The sequence below is a fragment of the Strongylocentrotus purpuratus genome, unplaced genomic scaffold, assembly GCF_000002235.5.
Source record: "Strongylocentrotus purpuratus isolate Spur 01 unplaced genomic scaffold, Spur_5.0 spur5_scaffold_7, whole genome shotgun sequence".
Classification (NCBI taxonomy): Eukaryota; Metazoa; Echinodermata; class Echinoidea; order Camarodonta; family Strongylocentrotidae; genus Strongylocentrotus; species Strongylocentrotus purpuratus.
Window position 1 is genome coordinate 19,922,510 of NW_022145613.1, and position 23,203 is coordinate 19,945,712.

At 37.8% G+C, this 23,203-nt stretch overlaps 1 protein-coding gene across 3 annotated transcripts in view; it reads right to left on the reverse strand.

Moving 5' to 3' along the window:
- LOC100888816 overlaps nt 1-23,203 on the reverse strand; it is a 30,895-nt gene continuing 7,692 nt past the window's right edge. The window contains exons 5-17 of one of the 3 annotated variants that reach the window (XR_004062003.1): nt 18,613-18,651; nt 16,431-16,508; nt 15,778-15,842; nt 10,766-13,336; nt 10,168-10,311; nt 9,625-9,699; nt 8,448-9,438; nt 7,455-7,597; nt 5,025-5,186; nt 3,248-3,392; nt 2,059-2,350; nt 1,185-1,228; nt 1-256 (exon numbers count right to left, since the gene is read on the reverse strand). Coding sequence is in view for 1 of the 3 variants with exons in the window: in XM_030973864.1 (XP_030829724.1) it covers nt 212-256; nt 1,185-1,228; nt 3,248-3,392; nt 5,025-5,186; nt 7,455-7,597; nt 8,448-9,438; nt 9,625-9,699; nt 10,168-10,311; nt 10,766-13,336; nt 15,778-15,842; nt 16,431-16,508; nt 18,613-18,651 (4,502 nt within the window). In the remaining 2 variants the exon portion in view is untranslated. The remainder of the gene's footprint in view (nt 257-1,184; nt 1,229-2,058; nt 2,351-3,247; nt 3,393-5,024; nt 5,187-7,454; nt 7,598-8,447; nt 9,439-9,624; nt 9,700-10,167; nt 10,312-10,765; nt 13,337-15,777; nt 15,843-16,430; nt 16,509-18,612; nt 18,652-23,203) is intronic. The other 2 variants (XR_004062004.1, XM_030973864.1) reach the window with 2 other exon arrangements.

A 23,203-nucleotide genomic window follows, 5' to 3' on the forward strand; every position in this document is an offset into this window, starting at 1 on the left:
CTCATTTGCACATAGTAATAAAAAACAATTGCATTTAATGCAGCTGACACACATCTGAACCAAACAACAAATGTTCATAAAAATCTGATCAACAGGATCGTCTAAATCCTTCATCTACAGCAGTGACATGCTTTCCGCATAGCTTGGGTAAAAATTCAGGTGGGTTAAATAGTTCGTTGACATGTCTACTTGAAAGTTTGTTGACATCTACTTAGTGGGTGACTTCAACTGCTTGTGAACTCGTTTCATCCATCATCTATATATAAAATGGGGAAGATGGATATAAGAACAATAAAATAAATGCAGAAAATTCATTATTTTCATAAGTAGTGAAGACATGTGTTTAGATAATAACCACATTTTCTAGTGTGAGCCAAGTTGATAGTAAAAATAATAGGGCTTCTCCCATCATCATTATATTCACCTGAACGATGAGGAAAATCATGGAGAGCACAAAAAAACCCATCAAATTAATAGATTACAGCATGTGATATTGGAAGTCTGACCGCTGCTATTTTTTCCTAGCATGGGGCATTGGTACAGTACTAAAAAGTAGAAGAACATCTCAGTATATGCCCAAAGAATATATGAGAAAGAATATTGTAGAAGAAAATATATCCCATAAAGACATGATCAGGAACTGTTAAAACGAGTTTGCAGATCTAAAATGCAAGGCAAATCCTGAATTCTCTGTCCACAGGGAGAAGCTAGAGCTCACATAACTCTTTGAATAAAGTAATTACAGTAAACAGGGCTGTCGACCCTCCCGCATTTGGAGGGAGTTTCACGCCACCATGCTCATTCTCCCGTCGTCCCACCAGCTCGTAGCAAGAGACTTCCGCCACCACGCCCTTCCTCCCGCTCTCCCACAATCTCCCAGTTTATGAAAAAACCTCCCGGCAAATGTGTAAACCAGCGTACCGTATCGTATCCAATTATTTTGCTTAATGGGGGGGGGGGGGGGAAGGGGGGGAGAGGTAAAGAGCAATTTTGTTTTTTCAACACCCCCCCCCCCCCCTTGAGCCAAAAAAGAATTGCCAACGATCTCGCTCGAAGCAGTTTCCCAAAGTTGACAGCCCTGAGTACAGCAGAATTTGTTTGGCAGGCAGGGACCCATTGCCCTGTGTCCCTCCCCCTGGATTTGCATCAGTCGGAAAATACCTTCTGAAATGCATAATTCTCACCTCTAGAGGGCCTCCATGACCATGTATCTCATCATCAATTTCATCTACAAGTAAAAAAAAGATAGTAGCATTAAGAAATGAAGACATTCCGATCTATATTAGATAACTAGTGCACATCGCCTCGCATCGTTTTAACGATTGGTGTTTCTTTCTGCATACAGACTTATGAAACAGACCAGTTTCATCATGTTGATATCATGATCAATTTTAATAGCTCAGAAATATCTTCATTTCTTTTAGAAGCTAAGACTTTTATATCCAAACAATATAACAACGCACCATAGGAATGGGGTATTACCTTGCATCATTATGTAACAGTAATATTTTTTTGTTAAAAAGGCAAAGGAATATTTCGAGACATTCTAAAATAAAATGCATTTTAATATCACGAACGATGTAAAGATCGAGAACCCACTTCACTCATATTTGAAAAAAAGTCTTTTCAGCCCTGCTGCCAATATCTTCCTCTCACCATTATGCAAATGCCTACTCTCATAAAAATTTGTTTTAAAGTCAGTGGATTTGCCATTCATTAGTATGGAGTTTGTAGAGAATATAGCATAACAAAACAGGTCCTATATTTTCCAAATGAAATGAAGCGGCCAAAAATTCACAAAAATCTGTCTTAACCTTGTTTCATTAGGATGGAGTAAGTTGCAAAACACATTATAACTGGGCTTAACATTTTCAGGGTTTTAGCCAAATCAAGATATATACCGTAATAGAGAATTGTCTACATCAAATTTAATGTAATAGAGAATTGTCTACATCAAATTTGATATCTCACTTCAAAGAGTTGGTGAAAAATTCCCAATATTTTACTTTATCAGAGATAATGCAACAAAGAGAAAAGAAAAAAAATGCAAAAACTAACTTTTCAAAATCATATAAAGCTGCAAATTAAACAGAGTTTGAGCAAGCGAGCCTCTACGCCTCTTCTTTGACCGACAATATATCAGTAACTTTTATATTGCCCCACGTGTAGACTACAACTCCGTCGTCCATATCTGTTAGAGCGCCCCCATCAGTCTCGTCTAATGGGCCTGGAGAGGAGAGAGGGGAAGCAACGATGTCTCCATCAGAGGCCGATGAGTTCAGTCTCCTTCTGTTTCCAGGAATCTCAATTTGCACCAAGCTAAAGTCATTCAAAGGATTCAGCTTTAAGGCTGCAAGCAAGAATTGCAGATTTAAAAAAATAAAAATTGCAAAAGAAACAAAAAGCGAAAGCAAATCATAAAATAAGCACAAAAGTAGGATAAAAGATAAACAGAGCGATTTCATCCCCCCAAAATCAAGCATTGCTAATTCAAAATAGCACTGAATGTAATACATCAAAGGCTTTTCAAGAAACTGAGAAGAATAATAGTTACCACCTATTATCTCCCAGTATAACCTACCAAGTCAATTGTTGCCATGCATTTTATATCAGATAGTAAACAAGTGATACAGTTACCACAACCTCATGGACAAGTCCAAGGTATTTGATCATTTGGTGTTGCATAAACAGTTACGGTACACATTATGGATTGACACCAAGACTAACTTTAAACCATTTATACTTTGACTTGCATGATCCAAGTTTTAGTGGGGCCCTTTTTCTCATCTCTCACCTTACTCTCTCTCTCTCTCTCTCTCTCTTTCATTCTTATTCTTTCTATTCATCTCTCTCTCTCTATCACACTTTTATACACTACTTCCAGAGCTAACAAGACTACTACAACCATCACTACTACCATTACTTCTGCCACACCCATAACCACACAAACAACTAAAACCCCCACTACTACTACCACTACCACTACCACTACCACTACCACTACCACTACCACTACCACTACTACTACCACTACTACTACTACTACTCCTCCTATTATCACTATGATGTCCAATACCACTACCACTACTATGAATTTAATTTGATTTCATCTTCTGCACAAGTATGCCTCAAGTATTTGATTCCAAGTGGATTTGGCACGTCTTAAATCCCTCAAAAATCCTACCACTACCACTGCCACTACTATATTCTCCTCCTTCTACATTCAAGTCCATCTTTATCTTCTTACCAGGGTGATTGAGAAGGAATGAAGCCGATGAGATGTTCTCTAGTTTCCTGGGCGTGGTGGGGATGTGATCTACACTGTACATGGTAGAGAAGATGCCATCTTGGGTGTGGTCTAGGCCGGAGATGTTGTCCTCTACCGTGTGCACCTTGACAAGGAGGAGTTAAGGAAGGGGAAAGAAGATTAAATCAACTATAGAACTCATTCCTGTTTAGAAATGCTTTTCTCCTATTAACTGGAGATTTAAGGAAGTACACTGCACAAATCTCACTCTTTTCTATTGTCTCTCTCTTTATATCACCCAACCACCCACCCACCCACCCACCCTCCCTCCCTCCCTCCCTCCCTCCCTCCCTCCCTCCCTCCCTCCCTCCCTCCCTCCTTCCTTCTCTCTCAGCATATAAGGACACATTTGTGATATGACATATATACATATTATATACTACCATAACCAACGCATCAGATCAAATCAAAATGATTGTGTATGAAATCACATGACTAGAGAGATGTTGAGGTACAGCAAGCCCAACATAAATCAAAACTGAATAATACAATATCAATTTCATTCATGCAATAAATTTTAATGATTTAAACACATTAATAACTTACAAGAAAATAAATATATTCAACCCCTCCACAAAAAACCCCTCATCTGCACTTCAGAATGTTGTTAGATCAAGTTTAGAAGTGATTTCTATCTCGTTAACACAGTACAACATATTTGCAAGACAAACTGTGACAGAAATTGCAGGAAAAGACATTCACACATGTATGTAATTCTTTATCAAATACATTTATTAGTATGCACTGTAGTTCAATACTTTCTTGCATGAATTTAGCAGGTGTTTTGCAGCCCTTATCTACATATTTTGTGTATTCGAGACCACAAGGGCATTGAGTTACATTGCCCATCAAATTGAACTCTTTCCAACACTTTAGATGTGCCATTCATCTTCTTTCCTCTTTTATAACCATATACATCTTACAATTTAAGAGTTTTCTTTCCATTACAGAATATTGAGCAAATTCAGAACAGGTGGCTATCTGACAACACTAACACAGTTAGAAATAGAGCAGATTAGAATATTGCACTGCAAATCATATAAAAAAAGCATAGCAGAGCAAGCAAGACATTGCACATTCACACCAATAATCAAAACAAAAATTAAATCAGGCAAACAAAAATCCATTTACATACAACAAAGAAAATTGTTGGTTCAGATGTAATGCAAAGCAAGCAACAGAGGGAGTAAAAGAACAGATTATTGGTAAGAGGGCTCACAAAGTCAGATCAAATTATATATCTTTATTCAACACTAAACAAGGTCAGAATGTTCTGATTAGATACAACTGCACAACATGCACAAACCTTTAAGGGATAGCGCTGCAAAGATTTTTGTCTGCCACTCCCAAGTAACACAAAACAGTACAGGATAACATTACAACATTGCATTGAAAACAGACTACAATTCAGATATAAACCAAGTTCAATACATTGTAGAAAGTATCACTGCATGGTTTCAGCTTGATGAAACACATCTTTTCCTGAGATCAATTTAGCGTATTACTACCTTACGGATTTAAACTGAATAGTGAAACAAACTGCAAAGAAAGAATGCCTTGTTACTACACAACAAGAAATAAAAACATCAAATCATGTATACAAAAGCAAAATTATCAGTCAATGGGGCAGAAAGGCAACACAAAACTTTGTCACAAGCAGGTTGGGTTAGCTAAGACAGCATTCACAGGGGTAAGGGTAAGTGGCACTTGAGGCTACCTCTCTCTCACACTGCTGGACCTGAGCTACCGTCAGGGCCACCTTATCCTCTAGAATGGCCATGATGTCATCTGGAAGGGTACAGTCTACAGAGTTGACCTCCATCTCAAGCTGCTCTAATCGCTCCTCAAGGGTGAAGACCTTCCCTGCTGATAGGTACACCTGATAATAATAATAATAATAATAATAATAATAATAATAATAGTGGGTTCTTGTATAGCGCGCATGTCATACGTGACACTCCTGGCGCTCCCAATTATTACCCTGGCTTTAAACACTCTAGCATTTAAAGGAATTAATTCCTGCCAGGTACCCATTTACATCACCTGGGTTGAGTGTGGCAATGTAGATCAATGTCTTGCCAAAGGACATTAGTGCCGCGGCGGGACTCGAACCGTGGACCTTGTGATCGACAGTCCGGTGACAAATCCACTCGACCACGACACCTCTAATGATGGTACACAGAGTAAGAGATCATCGTATGAATACTCTATATGCTACAGCAAGGTGTTATGGTCCAACAGATAAGTCTCTGGACTGTGAATCACAACGTATGGGGTTTGAATCCCTGCCACAACACTTACGTTCTTTGACAAGACGTTAACCAACATTTGCCACACTCCACCCAGGTGAGGTAAAGGGGTACTTGGTAGGATTATTCCTTGAAATGCACTGCGGGTTGATAACGGCTGCCGGAGCTAAAGCTAGGGTAATCATTTCTCAAAAAGCTATTTGGAAGCACATAGGGATGTTATATCATAATGTGTTATGCGATATACAAGAACAGATTATTGTTATTAAAGATAAGTTGAGTTCTGGTAACAAAAAAGAAAATGAATTCTCACAGAATCAAACGAAACTTACACTGAATGTTCAAGATTACAAATAATAATAATAATAATAATACATATGATTTATAAGGCGCCAAATCCACTTGACAGTCAAATGCTCAAATAAATAAATAAATGACATGTGCCAAACAATTTTGGAAGAAATTGTGTACTGGCTGAGTAATGAGCATAGAAAGATAAGGAAATCAAGGTTGTACTAGCCCCGACACCACTTGTGTAGTCCCATATACATCTTTCTGTATTCAGTGCTTGCATGTTGCTTTACCAAGACTGCGCCAAATTTATTATGATTTTGATGACTCCAGAACCTTGCAGTACACACCAATACTTACATGCTACATGATCAACTGTTTCTGATCCATTCCACATCTTTTCTTTCACAATGCAATCGCATTACCAGAATTCACCTTTATCTTTAATTCCACTGCTCTGAAGTTGTACACTAAGCTTATCCAGAACTTCAACCCTTGCCAAAACACTATACCTTACTTTAAACCTAACCTAACCCTACACCAAAGTATGACCAAAAGTTCTCTTTAACCCCTAGCTCGATCTAACCCTCACCACTTCTACCATATACAAAGTAAAATATGTCACGTCTAGGAAGGAAATAACAACATGGTTTCTGGACAATTGTTAGGTTGTATGACAAATACCCCTGAGACCATTGCTCCAGAGTCACAAACCAAATTTCTAACTTCACCTCTGGACCAAATGCTATACCTTACCGTGAAATTTACCGTAATTAACGGTGTATAAACCGACATATTTGCTGCCGAAAAAATTCAAAGTCGGGGGTGCGGTTTATACACAGTACACACACAAAAAAAATTAAAAATTAAAGTTTCGATTTATGCCCCTCCAGCTGACGCTATGCTTGGCAATGACTCCCAGCTCAGTAATCGATGTGTTGACTCACCACTCGGAAAGTAGAACAACACTCAAATTTGTCTGTCATCTTGGTTTGAAAGTAATCTTTCTGATAGATATCAATATGTAGTTTATGATAATAATTCCTCCCATTTTTCTTCTATTACAAGGCGTACCACAAGGTTCTATCCTAGTTCCTCTACTGTTTTTTTTAATTTACATTTAATGATCTTACACATTAAGCTGCATTTCGCAGTTAAATGCGTTTTTAACACGGACCTGGCTTGCTGCCGACAGAGTCGGCCAATTTTTTTTAATTTTTTAAATAAAATATTTTAGGGCGAAAAAGAGGGGTGCGGTTAATACACGAGGGCGGTTAATACACCGTTAATTACGGTAAACCTTAATCTCATGCAAAACCCAACTGCACCACTATCCCTATTTCTCTACCCTTGATGGAATAAATGGCAAAATATTGTCGCCAGAACAAATGTTGGATCACTAAATATCAGATTCATTTTTTTTGGGGGGGGGGAGCTATTCTATCTTATTGAATCTCTAGAATTCAAAATCTTAATTTGCATGATTAAAAAACTGGAACAACTTGTTGCATGCTGACATTTTATAGAAGAAAACAAAAAACCTAATGGCCACATATGTTTACATACATGTACATCTGCATACAGTATGACAAAAAATGAGTGATTACCCTCTCTTCAAGTTCTGAGACACGATCGTAAAATGCCGAGAGGAAGTCCGGGCTAAAGTCACTGTCTCCATTTGTAGGGGTGAAGGAACTCTCAAAGACAGACACCTCAGATTTGTGCCTCTTGGAAGGACTAGGTGTGAAATCTGTGAGGAAATAATAAAGTACATGTTTGTATTAAAGGAGTTTGGGAAATAACATCACCTTGTACATTTCATACAACGAACATATCTGTTATCTGTCCTACATGGAGGTGTATTTGGGGTTGTATCATCTACTTATACAGTTTCTTTTTTTCTTCTGAAGTGCAATGTGTATTTATTGCTGGATACTAACAAAACCTAAAAACAAGGGAAACCTAATTCAATACGATGAAAAATTGAGGTTGGGAAATTACTTATAGGCAGGGTGGCCCATTTATAGCAGGCCCCAAAAATAATACTGTGAATATGATCAGCATTGTGAGGTGAATATTGACTAAGAATCATCAGTACCAAGATTGATAACTTTAATGGAATATGAACAAATAACAAAAATTGATGTATTAATTCTCATATTAAGTTTTTAAAACATAATCCAAATCTACCGATCTAAAATGACCTTTGACCTTGACTTTTTGACCTGGAATTTGTGTCATATTTCAAATGATCAGCCACATATGATTTGTGATAACCCTTGGGTGCAAGTTTCATGGAATTTGAACGAACACTTTTGAAATTATGCTAAAAATTCAAAATCTTGATGTTGATGCCACAACAAAGTCCAAGTTTGTTGACCTGAAATGACCTTAAATTCTTCTCAAATGATTTGGGATACTTGATAACCCTTTAGTCCAAGTTTCATTGAATAACAACATATACTTTCAAAATTATATTAAAAATTCAAAAACTTAACCAAGGTTAAGTTTTTGATGTTGCACCGCCGCTGCCGTCACCAAAACGCGGCGCTTATGTTTCGCTTTTTGCTACGCAGGTGTGACAAAAATGATAAACTTACCTAAAATTTCCACTCTGGCAGCATCTCTTGGGTTTTTTCCTTCATCAGGAACCATCTCTGTAGGTGGCATTGACTCTGAGTCTGAGCTGCTCACAGGGACTGCAGAATCCCAGACCAACTCATCGGATGAGAAAAGAAGGGTTGCCGTCGGTGGGGATGTGGGTCCAGAGGTGAGATGCAGGATTGGACCTGAGGAGGGACTCGAGGAGTGTCGGGATCCTGGAGATATAGTAGCCTCTGGAGACTTGGACTTGGAGGATGCCGAGCTGGGCGTGGCACTCTTATCACCTCCGGCAGTCTGTTTCCTCTTCTCCACCTCCTGGGGCTTTGTACTGGGAAGAGTGAGTTTGAGTGAATCCTTTAGTACTCCCTTCCTTTCCCTAAAGTCTTTGCCAGTATCCCTTTCACCAGGGTGTTGGGACACACTCCTGTGTTGGGCATCATCTTGAGGCCTGTTTCTCTCCGATGCCTGGGATTTGCTTCCTGCAGTTTTGCCAAGAGCTGCAGACATTCGGCATAATTCACTCCCACACCTACCGTCACAAAGTCTTTTCTGTGGTGACAAACGCACAGCATTGGCATTCCGATCCTTCTCTACGCTAAGTTCACCATCAACATCATCACATGGTTCTAGTCCACAATGGAAGACATTGTTGTCATTATCGATCAATACATCAGCTACTGATCTCAGCAGGTAACCATCCTCAACAGAGTCACTCTCAAAAAAGAGGTCATCACACAGATCTGAGAAAATATTCAAGTCACTGTTACTGTCTCCTTCCTCCTCCCCTTCATACTCATCATCATAATCCTCTTCTCCTTCTTCCTCCTCCTCCTCCACCTCCTTGTCTTCCTGATCAAAGATGATGTTGTCCCTGAGTGGAGCATGTAGAACAGCATCATCTTGTTGCAGCTCTATCGCTGCTTCGGTGGTATTGAGAACCTTTAGGGCTGTAGCAGTGATCATACGCACAGCTGTCGCCATATTGATCTGAAATCATACCATGAAACCAGAAGAGAGTGAACACTAAATGCTAGTTTAAGAATATAAACAACTTTGAAATATTTGTTCTAAAAACCTACACCAACTTTAATATGACACAATGCAAGTAGTTTCATAAGAATATCAAAAGGTTAAAGTAGCTTTTCATCAAAGTTAGATATATCCTTTAATTACCTGTGAGCCTGGATTATCATCGTCTGTTTGAGAAAGTTGTACTTCTAGGTCACAGAGGTCCTCCTTCACAAGCTCCTGGGAATTTAAACAAAATACACAGTTGACAACGACTGGAACAGCTTTGCACCTTTGAATGCAATCTCATTCCATCCTCCACCGGTCTCTGTCTCTCCCCATCTTATATTTTCTTGAGCTATTTTATTCCACACTCTTTTCCTTTTCTGACTTTTTATATTGATGCATATATAATGTTCAATTTCTCAATTTATAGTCCCAGTTCCTCCTCCTCCTCCTCCTCTTCCTCTTTTTTTTTCTTCTCTCTCTCTCTCTCTCTCTCTCTCTCTCTCTCCCTCTCTCTACCTGTCTGACTCACAATCTCTTAATATACCTCTCAGGAAATGCCTTCATTTATTTTCCTCTGCTACGATTTCCACCCACATCTTCTTAATGTAGCTGTGGGCTGATATCTGTACCTTTCAGTATTAGTGCTGATCAAGACTCTTAAAGTGACCACCTCTTTCTACACACGTCCTGGATACTCACCTGTGGACTGACATCCAAGTCTCCTCCTTCAGAATCTTCATATTCACTGCTGGTCTGACTGGAAAGTACTCCTTTAGCAACCTTCCTTTCCAGTGAAGTCAGGATGCAATCAAGAGCATCTACTTCATGCTGGATGTTGGACATCTATTGAAGGAATAACATCAAAGATAGAAGACATTATACCTAGCAATACTAAAATGTACAGCTATTTATTGAAAAATTCTTTTTCAATCTCCATGCAAATCTGTTGGTTTTGAAAAGTGGTTTGACAACAAACAACCTTTGTTTTTTTGTGGAAATGAACATTATAAATGATTTCTAAGATTTTTCTCTTTCAAGATTGCAGGTTTAATGTCATCAAATGACAAACTACATATAGATAGGCTGCATAATATGGATAAAAGGCAAGAATGATACTAAATTGAGAGTGTGCTGTTTGAATTATTTCATAGGGATAACAGATTGTTGAAAGGAAACATGTGACTAAAATTATGAAACCAAGAGTGTTAACATATTCAAGGCACTTTAGAATAAAGTATACATTATTTGAAATAGGTGGAGGGGAACTTAGGAAGAAGTTAAATATGAGAAAATTCACCTGATTTGCTGATGAAAGCACCTCTTCAGCTGACTGAAGTACCTCACCCTGCTTGATAGCCAGCTTGTAGGTCAGGTTTGCAAGGTCAGCTTCTTCCTTCCTTTTTAACATCCTTGAGGACATCTCCTCTTTCCCTTCACCACCCTCCTCCTCATCATTCTCATCACTCACTGCATCAGCTTCAGCTCCATCAATCCCAGATGATTCTTGAAGAGAGATACTATTGATATTGTCACTTTCATCCTCTTGCTTTGTCTCGTTGTCATTGCATACTTCGTCATTGTGGAATGAGGCATTCAAATTCTGACTATCAAGATGAGCGCCATCTTCTTGAAGTGCAGTGATATCATCCTTAAAGCTACTTGCATCAAAGGTGTCTGCAGGAGCGTCATTCACTTCCTCAGAGTCCTGACATGACGGAGAACACTGATTCTCAAAGCATGCATGGAAGCTTTCTGATAGGCTTTCCTCTAAGTGTTGCTCTTCTTGGGAAGACGCTTTGCTTGCTCCATCTGTATCCCGAATACTGGCAATGTCTTCATTGTGATTGCTGTCTTCATTGCCATTAATGTCATCAGTCAGGGTACTGCTTGCATCCTCAAACTCATCCTCCTCATTGTCACTACTGTCAAAGATATCTTGTTCAGACAAGAGACCAGTGATCTCATCACTGTTAGAGAAACCACAGCTGTCATCTCTCTCTTCTTCCTCGTCTTCAAATCTCTCTTGCTCTCTTACATCCTTTTCAGCTTCAGCCACGCCCTGAGATGTCTTTTCATGTTGTTTTAGTCTCCTGTATCCTGCCAGGATTTCTTCTTCATCATCATGCAAGCTGCTCTGCCTTGGAAGAGACATTTGCCTCTGAAGCTGTCCATTGCTGGACGTCCCCCCTCTGTGTCTGTAGGGTGCTGGATCAGCATCACTGTGGCTGAGGCTTCGCATCTTGTGACTTGTGCTAGGTCTTATCCCTTCTGACTGATGATATTCCTTATGTTGTTGAACCAGCTGGCGGGTGAACAGGATTTTATCTCTTTTGAGTGAATCTGTAGAGCACTCTGACTCGGATGACACCGTTGAAAGGCTGTTCTTACGTTTGCACTCAAAGTCAGGTGTTGTGGGGCCTGAGGAAATGGGTGTGCTTTTTGGCAGAGTACTCTCCGTTGTTGTTGACTCAACGGACATCTGACGACTATTCTTCTTTGGTTGATTATGCTTCCCTGACTTGCTTGGACTGAACATTTGACGTTTGGGTGAACCTCTGTTAGGAGACTCGCTATCTTGGCTATCATAGACAAAGCGAGATCTGCTTACATCGTTAGGTGAGAAGGACGGACTATTGCTGTCTGCTTCATAGACCTCAACGACCAGAGGGAGCGAATCGTAGCGGATGAAACGGTTTGAGGTTAATTTGCCATTTCTATGATGCTTGCCTTTTGACTTTGCTTTTGTGTCCTCACCATCACTGTTGCTTCCTGGATCATCATTCTGATCCTCATCTCGCATGGTACGGAAGTCATCACTGGATCTGGAGCGTTTGTAGAATGAACGCGGATGAAACTCAAGGTTTAATGATACATGGTCCCTGTTTTCTGACTCTTCTTCTCTGGAGGCACAACCTCCTTCTCCATCTTGGAAGCTCTTGCTTGAAGGATCCTGCTCCTCATCCTCATACTTTGATCCTTCCTCCTCTGTCATGGAAGATGACCTGGTTTGGATTTGATCCAAGAACTCTTCCATTGATAGTTCCCTGGGTCCTAACCCCTCTTCTTCATCATCATCACTCTTCAAGGTATCTTCACTGGAGCTACGGCTCAAATTGGTCTTCTCTGCCTCGCTCACTTTCCATTCATCCTCAGTGTTCTCCACTTTGCCCGTCAACGTGCTGTTTGTTGAATCAAAGTCATCATGGATGTCAGGTGGTGGTGAATGTAAGTCACTATGAGAGGAGTGGATATGTGTCTCTAGACTATCTAGGGTATCATTGGCATCTAGGCTGGGTAGACTCAAGCTGGTGCTGGAAACACTCTCAAAGGACTCTGAACATCCTATATTCTGCATCTTGAGTCTCTGTGACAGCATCTTATCAGCTTCAATGGCATCAGGACAAGGACCATTCATGTCACTATCCATAGAATTTGAAAAAGCAAGATGAATTCCAGAGTCAAGCTCCCTCGGGGATATGAGACTCTCCTCCTCCTCTTGCTCATCTTCATTATTGCCATGACTACCACCTGCATCAGGTTCTTCATCGCCCTCCTTTACTAAAGTGCAATCCCTGCTAGTATCATCACCATGACAACAAGCTGCATCCTGACCCATCTTAGTAGTATCTAGAGGAGGGGAGTCACTGACGACCGCAGGGCTCCCTGGCTTGCTTCCTGCTTCGCTCCTGTCTGAGCACTCTGGTGAAGTCATCTCCTCGATGGGTGAGAGGATGTGAAAGAGCATTGCATCCCCTCCTCGCCCATTGGCCACTGGAGGTGGGACCTCTTTCTCTTTACAGACCTTGTCACCTTTGGGATCATAAACAATCAGACTGGGGCTGCCATTCCCACTCCTGCAGGTGCATCTCTGAAATAAAAAGAAATTTAAAAAAATTAGTGCAATTACAAAGACTGTGTCAATCTTCAGCCTATGAATAATCTTTTTTTACATATAGCTTTAATGTAAATTACCTATCAGTAGTTTTAGATGTTAATAGAGGGGATTTACAATCCACAGCGCCATCTAGCGACAGAAGCCTTTCTAGTCAATTTCATGTGATGCATCATGGGGAAAATGTGATATTGTGGCATTGTTTTCAACACTAAGTGATAATGGGATTTATCCATAATTTTTGGTGGGGAAGGTTCGAATAGCTTAATTGTCTGGGGTAAAAATTTTGCGCCAATTCCAAAAATATTAACCTTATTGACCCAACTTAACATGTTTTGGTCATTTTGGGCCAGAACTAACCATTATGGTACTGTGACTTTTGGTCAGTGGTAATATTTCTATGTAAAAATGTGTCCTGATGCTAGAAAAAATGGCCAAATCGACCCCCATCAACAACAATATTGTCATTTTGATCACTTTTTGGTCAAAATTTTTCATTTGTATTGAATTTTGTCCAAAATCAGGGCAAATCTTCTGTCAGAATCAATTGATGAGTGGTTTTTGACACACAAAATTTAATATCAAAATGTGTGCTGATATCAAAACAATCAATCCCATTGAATGAATTAAAAAGTTTGGACCTCTTTGGTCATTTCGATCAGCGGCTAGCGCTTTGGTGTGCTGCACTGGTTGAAAGATGTCAACCCACGAGCTGAAAATTGCCCGTTGTGCGTGGTATTTATTGTGAATCCACCCTATTACATGTATATGATAAATACATATACAAGTAATTGGTCCTAAACATCATTAAACTTTAATTTACACAAAAACACAGAGTTCTATTTATGAGAGTGTTAGGCATCCAGGTCTAAACCCTAACCATAGTTGTGTGTACACCTGTGAACTCAGATTCAGACATGGTGAGCTAAAAATATTTTTTGTTTTTGTTTTGTTAAGGCACCGCAAAATTAAATGAGAAAAGCATAACATAAGTCACATTGCTGTATTTGATAACAAACAGATCAGTGAGTATAGCCATCTTGGTCATATCAACATATCTGCTTCAATCTCCCAAGTAATGACTATAAAGCCACCCACTTTTGATTTAAAAGCAACTGCCTCAGCAGACTTTTTGGTTGATTCATTGTGTCAGTTTCTGAACATTATTTTACATGTTCAGACTTCAGAGCCCACATTTATTTAGGTTTATATCTACCTGATAAGATAACATAAATGTTTCCTTTAAGAAATAGAACTAAACATAAACATTTTCTAACACAATTCATTCTTAACCTATAACTCAAAAAATATAATGACTTTACATCTTTACAATACAGACAGAAATTATGATTAAGTCAAATCTAAGGCAAGCAAGACATAAATCAACACATCGTGCAATAATAATATGTTCTGATTAAGGCAAAATTATAATACAGGGCAAATAAACTAAAATATACTCACACATACGGGTATAAGGAATGCTCATGCACAAACTGAGAAAAAGCGTTGTGTGAAGCGCAAATAAGACTGGATCACAAAATAAAGGCAAGTATAGGGGTGACAACATGACACTGAACTTGAATAAACAAATATTTTCAGACAAATAAAATGATAACAAAATCTTCAATACTTCAAATATAGCACATGTACACCATTCAATCGTTATTTGTCCCAAATGCTCATATCAATTTGCTTTGTACAGAAAATTTCATAAACTTTCATTTTCTTAGTTATTGATGATGGAATAGATTCGTTTCATGCAGGAGTCATAAAAAAACATACTGGCAACAATTATATTTAGGGTGCACGTAAGATTGGAAATTTTCTTAAGGGCAAAAATAGACATTTCAGAATGTTTAGTACAGAGCAAATGCAAGGGGAGCTTGCAAAATACATCAAAGAGTTGCCAACTTTTGTTTGATCGATCGCAACTTCAAATATTCACAACTTCCTTATTTTGATTTGGATTTTGCTCAAACTTACACTGACCTGTTCCTCCCATTTCTCTCCTTATATTTAAAACCCAACTTAAGATCAGGTTGGACTTCCCCTTTAAAGTGTAAACCATGATATGATGTACAAGTATTTGATACTTTACCCACTATAAATTAATATATAGGTAAGTACCCCCCCCCCCCCCCACACACACACACACACATTCTTAAACAAGGGTCTACAAGCCAGATCTAAATAACTAGGAAAGTATAAAACAACTGGAAAAATTCTTCCATTGAAAACACAAAAATAAAGATTGTGACTCAAATTTTTGTCAGAAAGAACAACTAACAAATAAATACCAACATTCAACGACTAGAATTTAATACAAGCTTTAGGGTACATGTAGCCAACGGAACAAACTTGTATTCAAGGGCTGGGCATACAAGAATATAAGAATGAAAGGTAAAAGAAATACTTACATCAGGTATACTACATCTCGCTTCTGTAGCATTAGATGGATGTATTAAATCTTCCATAGAATAATCTAGAAACAAAAATGGAAGCAAATGAAGTTGAAATACAGCAATTCTTTAACCAACATATTGCTTTGAATGTGATATCAAGTGTTTGGGGTGTTCAATGAATTAAGGAGAAGTTGTTTATTGTGGTGACTATCCAACTCATCAAGACCAAAGTGCTATTCAGTCACCTCTTCAACAATCAACTCGAGTCTCTGTCATCATCTTCATCATCATCATCATCATCATCATCATCATCATCATCATCATTATCATCTTCATCATCAATATCATCATCAATATCATCATCATCATCACCATCATCATCATCATCACCAGCATTACCATCATCACTATCATCATCATCATCACCACCACCATCACCATCCCCGTCATCATCATCATCATCATCATCATCATCATCATCACTATCATTATCATCACCATCATAACCATCACCATCATCATCCTCCTCCTCCTCATCATCATCATCATCATCTCTGGTCTTGTAAACTAACTATTGGAATGTCCTCCTCCTAGAAGGAGACAATGACCGTTATCATCCAGGTGGCTTTTACTGAGAGGCAATTTTTAAGAGAGGTTTGATTGTATACCTTCATCTAGTCTATCATGAGGTGCTTGAACAGCTACAGAAGACATAGGAGGTCTTAGAAGATCCAGCCAGTCTTGGTCTGAAATACAAAAACAAAAAACAAAAAACATGACAGAAATTAACTCCATCCATATAGTGATGGTCATGGTCATGGAATTTATGGGTTTTTTTCTTCTTCTGATAACAATGAAGTGAAAACCATTCCAAAGAAATTGTACAAAGAGACTTATACCTGATGGATAGCCAGTTGGTCTTACTCAATTAGCCTGAAGAAAGAAAAAAAATCTAAAATTTCTGTGCAATATGGAGTCTGTATGAAATATTGAAACAAATTGGTGTGCCACAGGACCACAACTTTAACTCAATTGCCTGAAAACTGGCACAGGTCATATATATATATATATCAAACAGATCATTTTCCATTAACTGCAGTGTCATTTAAAACTAATGAAAAACTGCAATCAAGATGAAATTGCTTAAAGAAATGTAAATAGAACTTTGAGGTGAGAACTACACACCAATCAACACCTGCATGTACAGATAATCATAGCTGGGTGTATTAATACTGGCATAACATTGAATTAAGAGGAAACTCTCTGACTCATAAAATGTCAATGCCAATACGTCATCTCTCAGAGATGTAGTCATTCTGAAGAAACTTTGGGTTGGGTTCTGTGTTTTACAAACTTAAAGGGGAAGTACACTCTGATATTAAGTTGGTTTTAATAGAAGCAGGAAAACGAGAGGAACAGGTCAGTGAAAGATTGAGCAAATTCCGATTTCGAATAAGAAAGTTAAGGATTTTTGAAGTTGCAATCAATTAAACACAAATTGGCAACACTGTGACGTCTCTTGCGAGCTCCTTTCCCATTTACTCTGTACAAACAATTTCATAAACTTTCATTTTCTTTGTTATTGATGACGGAATATACTTGTTCAATACAGTGGTTGAATAGAAAAATATTTGCAATAATTATATTTAGGGTACACGTATGATTGAAAATATTCTTGAGGGGAAAAAATATATATATATATATATATATATATATATATATTATTAGTACAGGGCAAATGGGAGGGAAGCTCGCAAGTATATGTCACAGAGTTGCCAATTGTGTTTGATTGATCGCAACTTTAAAAACTCATAATTTTTCTGATTTTTTATTGGAATTTGCTCAAACTTTGACTGACCTTACCTGTTCCTCATATTTTTCTGCTTCCATTAAAACCAACTTAATATCAGGGTGGACTTCCTCTTTCAGAAATGCATTATTGTCCTCTTTGTCAACAATAGAATTTTGTATTTTTCATAAAGTTACATGGCTAAATGTAATTCACATAATTTCAAGCAGTAAATGCACCAGAAACCGATGGACAATTCCACACAGGCAATAGCACCATATTGCATGGCTTTTTTGCCACACTGTTGTATGGCATGAAACAGTTTCGATCTTTTTGAGCTGTTCCCATCGGTTGATCATATTACTGTGAAATCAGATTATACCCTTACTTTCAAAAGGATTTTTAAAATACCATGTGTTTCATGTGCAAGATTCAAACCTCATAATTTTGGTGACATAATTATGCAGACTTTATTTGGAATTTTCTGTTTCAAAATCCTTCAAACTGTATTCTGCTGTATATGATTAAGACATTTGTTGCATACAAATCTAACCCTTTGGGGCGTTTAAATCAGCTCAACTCTTAAAGATGCAGAATTTCCTAATGCAGAATTGCCCTGACATGTTGTTAAACATTGTCAATGTACACTCTTTACATACATGTACTGGTATATTAGTTTTCACAGAAAAATGAAGATTTTAAGGCAAAATGTCATTCTCATGTAGTGCAGGCGTGGAAATTATCATTTTTAGGAGTAAAATATGGGTTATTTCTTTTGGATTTGAAGCCACTGCATAGTATAGTGGAGTGAACTCCAAAGTATGACTCAAAATTACTTAACTTTAAAGAAGAGATTCTTCTATCTTTATTTATTATGGATTTCCTCTCCAAATGGAATGACTCCTTTATATACATGTCCGACTCCCACCCCCCCCCCCCCAAAAAAAAAATATATATATATTTCCACCCCTGTACATTTAGAGAGAGAGTTCATTATTATTTATTAGCAATTAATATACAGAACATGAAGCAAGAGCACTGGGGAGCATGCAAACACTTACAATCAGGGGAGCCATGTGCGAGGATAGAAGACACATCAGCTAGAAGGAAGGAGGTATAAAACATTCTGGTCAAACAAATTGCTAAAAACAAAGAACATGATACATACAGGCATTACAATGTTGCATGCGAAACATAGAATTTACAGCACAAATAAAAAAAACATGCAGCATTAATTCACATAATTAAATATTACCAACAAAAAGATATATTGTTTTATACTGTCAAGGACTTCCATGAAAGTACACTACTGTATATGCAAACTATCCATTACAAATATTCCTTCTGTAAAGAGATAGTGAAAGTTGTAGTACCAAAATGTACTATAAATAAAGTTACAAGTTCCTTTTTGGTAGACTTGTCGACACATTTGTAAATAAAGAGAAGTTAATTCCAAGTTAACTTCCCTGCAGGGTTGGATGAAAATTCACTCGCTAATGCCTACTGCTTGAATATTGTATATAATTTTGAGACTTTGATTTCAATGTCTTGTAAAAATATAAAAATCATTGTTTTTGTAATCTTTGAAGGCCTCCATGGTAATGATTGATTTGAGCAAGGTTTGCAGTTACACCACATTATTCTTTCTACAGGGTAAGTGGGCCCTAAAAAGAGCCCAGTCATGCTGTATCTTGACGACTTTTTGAAAGGTTATACCTATCGTCTTCAGGATGTTTTTTGTCACTGTTTCCCTATAAGTACCCCTCATCTGACATAAATGTATATCTTTTAATTAAGCAGAGGGAAATATCCAATCAATGGATTTGATGGGATATGCTAAGCAAGTTTAGAGATGATAGCTTTGTAATCATGCATTATACTTTAAAGGATATCTAGAATAGCTTGGATTTCAAGAGCTTGTAACAATGAAATCTAATCCTTAATGAATCCATAGTGAATCTACAAGCATACATGCACATCATTCTTGAAGGGTCTAGTTTAGCATTCAGCATTATTTTTTGTGCTCAGACAATATTCCATTCCTTCATTCATTTCAGGACTTCAAAGAAATATAATTTCATGGTACATCACTCCTACCAGTCTTCAAGCTGTCTTTGACTTTAGGTATCTAAGTGTTTTCCAATCCTGCTAACCATCAGCATCACAGCATTGATATAATCACATATTAATTCCATTTGAAACACTCCATGTGCAAACCTCCACGATTTTTGTTTGACAAAGCTGACCGTGCGATTTGAGAGAGAAATCCTTCTAATTCAGTGATGTTACAGAGCACAATCCTACCCTCAAAGGTAACACTGATGGTATAAATTGCAATGATGATCATGCAGCTGATGTGATCATACACAAGAGATAATTAGTTCCCATCAAAACTGAATTCCTTGGTGTCACAACAGAGAAATGAAGATAACAATTTGTTTAAATACTAAATTCTGTGCATACAAAATTGTTATTCTATGATAAAGCTTACTTTGTATGTAAGAGAATACAAGAAAACATGGTTCATGGCAGTGTCGGTCGAAGTAAAAACCTCTCCATTTTCGAATCCACAGTATTAAAAGCTAGCTGTCACTCCAGTTCAAGTTAAACTTTCTGAACGCAAATAGAATTCTGGCGGTGTCTTCTTTATCTCTCTCTGGTCACTATGACCTGGCTGTCTTCTCTCCTTCGATTCAAATTGAACCAATTATTCGGGTGACAGAATCTCAACCAAGATAGAGATAGAGCGCTCGTTACGCTCAGGAAAGTATTCATCAAACTTGCTTGACGTTAGTCCAATGATCCTCAATGTTGGTTCTTGATCTAATTACATAGGCCGCGCTGCCACTAAACTCTGACTCGTGGATTTCGTTGCTAGGAAAATTCCGCTATGAGATCATCCACTAGTGCTATACATGGTAGTTCGTAAGAGGTTTTGCATGAACAAAGAACTAACCGAGCTGTATTTTGTATAAAGAAAGTATATAATAAAGATTTTATACTTGAAGTGCAGAACAAGGTACTGGAAAAAATGTTGCCTGGATAAGTGTCATGCCAGATCTCTTTACTTATGCAACAAAAATAATCTTACAAAGTGAACACACAATCTATAATGATCATCGAAAAATCCTTCCAGTTTATGCATTTCACTTAATTATATTTTTCTCTTTCCAGGAACTCATGTGCTCTCTCTCTCTCTCTCTCTCTCTCTCTCTCTCTCTCTCTCTCTCTCTATCTCCCTAGCTTCAATGTTTCTGCAATTGTTTGATTCCACTTTATCCTGATACATCTTGCCACATCTTTTCCGCCCACTGCCTTTTCCATTAAGTTATTACCGATGATTTCAACCGCATCATTAATCATCACCTTCACACTAGCCAGTATATCTCTGATCATTGAATTCTATTCTGTGTTATCTCTTCCCACAAATCAGGTACATTGCAAATAAAGCCTTACTTTAATTCATTTGAACAGTAGGAACCATATCTTCTCAATCTCTCTTCATATTTCCTCCAATTAATTTTGCAATAGTTAAGATGAGTTTGAAGAATGAGAATATAACCTGACAGCCTTCCCCCTTTTTCCTTTCTCTCTCTTCTCTCTCACTCTCTTCTTTTTTCTTTCTCTCTCTCTCTCTCTCTCTCTTCCTCTTTCCCTCTCACTCTCCTTCTCCCCCTCTCTCTCTCTCTCTCTCTCTCTCTCTTTCTTCCTCTCTCTATCTCTGTCTCTCTCTCTCTTAGTCTCTTGTCTTTTCTCTCTCTACACCTCTAGATAAACAGTAGAGAAATAGCAGAGGGTGTTATCTATATTATAATTATCTAGCTTTCACTTTCTTTGTATCCTGATACCATGTCCGCAAGCATCGATGTCCAAAAATATCTCTCACTATCTAGAAATGACATCATTGAGGCGTATATGTCCCTTTATTGAATTGCTCTCCCTGGATTTGTGATGGTCTAACACTTGGCAACGTAAATTATCTCATTTGATTTAATTGCCTATCCTCCTAACACAATCTGGCGCTCTACCGGTAATTCTCGATTCAGTCCTCTGCCAGCGTTGTAGCTGCTACATTACACTTGCAGGCAGGCACCAGGATGTTGTGAATGTTCATGCTAAATGTCACTCTTTCACATTATACTCTGTCCAATTTTGGGTATTTAGTAAAAGTATAAACATGTATTGCCTGGTCTAAGTCAAGTCAATTGACAAAGAATGACATCCAACATGTCCAAGATAACAAATTCTTGAATTTGATTCACTCCATGCTTTAAAGGTACTATGTCCCTTTTGCAGCCAACCTCAAATTCTGTAGAACTTTGCAGGAATTATGAATATGTCATGTATCTCCTATCTGTGAAATTTAAACATTAGCAGTGTCCTCATATTCAAATTATGCAAAGAAACCTGTTTACTTGCTAGACTTCACTGTCAGACACGATTGAGTGACTGACTGGCTTTTTTTCTTCTTTGGACATGAAAAGAGTTGTAAAGGGTACATGAGCATTTGTCTACATCAATAACCCACTTCTTGCGATGGCCAAGATTAAACTGATTGAATCTTTGCGCAGCATAAAACGAACGACCATTCGGTACAATTGTCTGAAAATCAAGACTATTTCCTATTGGCTCTATAGCCCCTAAGTCGATTTGACAACTAATAGTCGTTATTTTCCCACTTGAAGACATTTTCAAGCCCCACCTTTTTTAGGGAAGTTCTAAATTAGTATTATCTTTCAAATGCAGTTGGAATTTAACTTTTTTATTTTTTGGGCCTGCAAATGGGACATAGTACCTTTAAGCCATCAACCCGTTCAACTGGTCTAGCACAATATAGGCCCATGAATTTTATGTGATGATGAATAGAGTATTTGAATAGAGAATTTGGCAAAATTAACATGTGTAAATTTCAGTTTAAAAAAAAAATTCTGTTCGGACAAATCTTATTTTTCTTTAAAATATCATTTTCATCAGAAATGCTGAAAAGTCCTTCTTTCATCAGGATAATGTATATCAAAGACATCAATAAATGATAGGACAGCTATAATGCAGATGCATGCATCAATGATATAATACTTCTTCCCATCCCTACCCTTTTAAAAGAGTCATGACTTTTAGTTACACATGATACTGCAAAGTGTTATAGGAGAGTCTGTATTATAGACTATATTTATTATGATAAATGTATCAATATTAGGACATTGCCCTAATTGAATAGCCTCCCATCTGCTTTCCTCAAACACACATGCAGCCAGACGGCAAAAGCCTCAAGTTCTAGATCATCAGAACAACCAATTAAAGGGAAATAATCAATTACCACATGGTGTATAGCCCCCTCGCCTGTTATCATATCGACGTAGGCAGTCTTATTTGGAATAGCACTTAATTGAATGAAGAGGGTCGATTACAAAGACATACAAGGAGAGTAGCTGCTCTTTCATTTTGGGAAGGTGTCGATCGAATTAGCCAATTTAACAGCCATTGTGAGTGAGATGACTTCAAAGCGAAAGTGCTATTTCATTTTAAGGCCATATATGAATACCATATTTATATTTTGATGTAAATTTAAGAAAATAATTTATTTTAGAATTAATCGATATAAGATCCCAACACGACGTCTGATAAAATTAAATTTTACCTCACAATTTTGCT